Raw genomic sequence first — 4,527 nt, 5'->3', positions numbered from 1 at the left:
GATGCCATCTGCAAGACAAGAAAGGTCATGAGGACTAGGCAGCATGGATTCACCAAGGTGAGATCGTGCTCGATCAGTCTCATAGCCTTCTATGATGTCTTTCAGGATTCTCCTAATTTAGGAATTCTAATTCTTCTAATTTAGGAATCTTTTTTTCCTGTTTACCTAAATTTTAACTAGATGAAGAAATAATTTCTGAAACAAGTTAAAAATGACAATAAAGATAAAACATAACTATAGAATGATGGAGAATCTTGTTGATTTATTTGGTCACATACTGGTAGCATCACAGGATCTGCATGGAAAACTTCAGAAAAAACCATGGGGACACGGGTGCTCAGGCACAAAATACCTTCCTTTTCCTGGCACACCAGGAAAATACACACTATCACATACATTCAAGCTCAGGAAGAAAGACTTTCAATAAAAAGCAAAAAAAAAGGGAAACTATGCTACTTGACTGGTGGGGTATGGTAGTTCTTTCAGATGGGGTGCATCTGTTCCTACTCAGATATTTGGAACTGAAAAGAAATAGGGACACCATGTTCAGAAATGTGGAATCCACAATCTGAAGTTTATCTCAGAAGATTTTGGGAGGGAGGGATGCTTGTGATATTAATGATCACTGCATTCATTTTATCTCCATTTCAACCACAATATGCAAGATATAATGAATTATTTTCCTTGGTCTCAGAATTTCTTAGTAGACAGTTTGTGTTTCCAGCTTCATGGAAGCCAGGGGTACATACCAGTTTTCAAAGAGAATGGCTAATGAAAGGAATTATAAGGTGCAACACTGGGAATTTAAGAAACTAGCTAGTTAGACTATCATTATCATATTGTTATTATTATTTCTGTCTTGGAATAAGCTTATTAGCCCCTTGCTCAAAATACTTAGTTTCATACACAAGAGATAATCACCCCAGAGGCAGACAGGAAATATTTAGGCTTCAAAAATAAGGGTAAGAAAATTAGGAATATGAGAATAGATGAGCTGCAAAGGAAGAGGTGTGTAATAGACTCTTCCCCAGTACATCACCAGGACGAACACAGAGGAGCATCTCTTTTCCTGGGGTAAACTGTATGGCATATATTTACATACAACATTTGACTTAAAGATGAAGAGAGAACAAGCATGAAAAGGATGAGATGTAGATCAGAGATCTTGAAGAACGCTTTGGAAACATTGACTTATATTTGCTGTTTAAAAGTTCTATTAATACAAGGGTCAGTCAGTAAGAAAGAATTTTATTTTGGCTTGTATACCATAAATCATTCTCCCTAGTTATCTGCCTATCTGTCAGTACACCTGTCTATCTACTCAGTTTTAACTTGTTCCTCATTTTCATGTTAGAGGTGGGTTAGTTGACTGTTATTTTGCTCTCTCCTATGGATTTAAGAGTGGGCGTGTATGGACACTAGTTTATTACTATTACTTCATTACCGTATTTTCTAACAAACTCATTTATATATTTTAGTACTATTTTCCAGGGAGAGGATACAAGAATTCCAAACAGGTAATGACATCTTAAGGAACAATTTGTTTTCTTTGGTGAGTACACAAATACTAAATCAACTAATTCAGTGAATGTATGTGGTTTACTGAAGAACCATGAGTTCATGCTCATGTTCATGATCTAGGCTCTTTGTATAGCCAAAGGAAAAAACTTGGCTACTTGAGGGGTGATTCAGAATGTGTTTGAGGCAGACAAAATGAATTTGCAATTAAAAATGCTAGTCTCCACTAATTATCTGCTATAACTGAGCTCCGGACTCATTTTAAAATTTAGACACACAAAAAAGGAAATTTTCATGATTCTTGTTAAATTCCTATATAAATGTGAGGATAATAAATATATAACAAAAAGTAAGGATAATATAAATGTAAGAATAATGCTATTAAATTCACTATAAGACTGGTGAATAAGACTATAACCTTTACCCAATGTGTTTAAAATGGCAGTCTGTAATGTGCTGTAGAAGACTGAAAGACATTCAAACTTTAATATTAAATTTTAAGACCAATTGCACTCTAATGACTCAAAATTCTTTGCCTATCTTCCTATTTTTTTCCTTTTAGCTTTCAATAGAAAACTATAGTTTTAATTTGACAATTGAAAAAAAAAAAATTAAATTCTTGAGTGACTGCTGGATTTTTTTTCTTCCACAGAACAAGTGTGTATTCATCTAAATGAGCAGTATGTTTTTAGAAGTGATCATAAAATCTTCTTCATTATAGAATTTTTTTTTGTCACTTTCTTTTAAACATCAGGGAGTTTCTTCTATACATGGACAGGGGAATAAAGTATCATCTTTAGTGATTCTTTTTTTTTTTTCTGTTGAAATAACAGGAGGATCTAAGCAACTAGCTTTGATTTTTGTGACTACGTTTTAGATATATCCAACAGGGGGACAGTATCTTACCATTTCTTGATAACAAAATTTTCTGAGAAGTAATGAGTTCTCATTTCCAGACTCAAGTGCCTATATGAAAGAAACCAAGGTGTTGGTAATGATTTAAACCAAGAGAATTCATTGCTGTGTTGTAGGAGATCTGATGGCAAAATGTGAAGGCCTTTGAGTTTCTCATAGTGCCATGATAGCATCTAATCTCCCCAAGTGCCAAAACCTTGATTCTGCTTGAACTCAGGACAAACCACCTGGATCTTCAGAGAGGCAAACCAAAGCAAAGAGCGATGGTGGAAGATGCGTGAACTGGATCATAGTGTAGATCTGCCTCTTAGGATGCTGAAGATGCAAACTGAATGGAGACACTTGGTTGTGAGAATTAGAGTCCAAACTCTACAAATACTAAAAGGAAGGAGAATATGGTCCATTTCAATCCTTGGCCAAGATAGCTCTCTAGACTACTTTCTGAGTTGTAAACACCTAAACATTTGAGATGCTTGTGCATCTTGTGACATCTCCTCTCAGTTATGAGACTAGCAGTATAACAATGAGGAAAATATTTATTTTGAACTACTACATTTCCTGATGTATTAGAGAGTTTAATAGGAAACTTTAGCAAAGTGTATGTGTATACAAATTATTCCTTGGAAGTTCTCTGCTTTAAAATACAATTATCTGCCATGTGGAACGCAGCCTCTGGGGCTGTTCTGCAGCTGCAGCCTTTGGACATTTTGGCCCCAAGTCAAACCATATGCTTTTTAAGAACTGGAGCAACCTTGCACATACTCTAGTTCTGGGTTAAGGTCATGAGTGCAGTGCAACAGAGTGGTCCAGCCAGAATTGCTGTCAACCACCCATGTTTAGTATGGGGAACTTGTGGGGTTGAAGCCTCTTTGTCAGAAAGAAAATGTATCTTAGAAGAGTCATAAGACTGTAAGGATTTCTTCCTTCCCAGGCCTCCTCCCTGTGTGGAGTTTGAAAGGCATTTTTAAGAGGACATGATGCAGGAGGAGGACATGCATGTTGGCCTCAGTGGTGAGGACAGCTCACTGTTTCCATAGCTTTGTTGGACACCCCGTTTCTCAGCTAGCACTGAAATTGACTGCACCCTACCTCCTGCTCCTGACACTGAACACTTGCTGACCTGATGTTTTTTCTTCCACAGGTAACATACTGTGAATGGAAAACCAAACAAGTGCCAGTGAGTTTGTTCTCTTGGGACTTACAAGTGACCCACACCTTCAAATCCTCCTCTTCTTTGTGTTTTCAGTTATCTATTTCATCACTCTCTTTGGAAATATGGTGATCATGATTGTGATAAGTACTGATCCCCACCTTCACTCCCCGATGTACTTCTTCCTTTTCCATTTAGCCCTCACAGACATCTGTTATGCCACCACTGTTGTTCCTTATATGCTGGTGAATTTCCTAGTGAAGCAGAAAACCATTGGCTTCAGTGCCTGTATTATCCAGATGTCCTTAATCCTCCTCTCAGCTGGTAGTGAAATTTTCATGCTCTCAGCCATGGCATATGACCGATATGTTGCCATCTGTAAACCACTACACTACCAAGAGGTTATGAACAAGCTTGCCTGTAGTTACCTGGTAGGGGGTGCATGGGCAATGGGGGTCTTACACTCCTTTATAAACACAATGCCAATGCTAAATGTACAATTCTGCAAGTACACAGAAATTAAGCATTTCAGCTGTGAGTTGCCCCCTCTCTTAACTGCAGCTTACAGTAGGACCTTCCTCAATAAACTTGTTCTTCTGTCTTCGGCTGTGATCTTTGGGTCAAGCTCCTTTCTGCTCACACTCATCTCATACATCTATATCATCTCTACTGTCCTAAAGATACAGTCTTCAAAGGGGAGGCACAAAGTTTTCTCCACTTGCAGCTCCCACCTCATTGTTGTGACTTTGCTATACACAACTGCTCTGTTCCAGTACACAAAACCCAGTTCAGTCTCATCAATAATTGTAGATCATCTGTTTTCTATCCAGTACAGCATTTTAACTCCCATGCTAAATCCCATCATCTACAGCCTGAAAAACAATGATGTGAAAATAGCTTTGGGCAGAATGTTAGAGAAAGTTCATATTTCACAATCAGTATAA

The 4,527-nt window shown here is 37.6% G+C and overlaps 1 protein-coding gene across 1 annotated transcript; it reads left to right on the top strand.

Annotated features, from left to right (window-relative positions):
* Positions 1-3,588: 3,588 nt before the first annotated feature.
* On the top strand, positions 3,589-4,527 carry LOC311194700 (olfactory receptor 5V1-like; the record flags this gene model as incomplete). The annotated part of the gene is made up of 1 exon (XM_084267900.1): positions 3,589-4,527. The coding sequence occupies one exon, from the start codon at positions 3,589-3,591 to the stop codon at positions 4,525-4,527; it is 939 nt and encodes a 312-aa protein (XP_084124026.1).

Source organism: Gallinula chloropus (genome assembly GCF_964237585.1).
Source record: "Gallinula chloropus genome assembly, chromosome: 9".
Taxonomy (NCBI): Eukaryota; Metazoa; Chordata; class Aves; order Gruiformes; family Rallidae; genus Gallinula; species Gallinula chloropus.
Note: the sequence above shows the minus strand (reverse complement) of the source record. Positions and strands in the feature narration are given on the sequence as shown.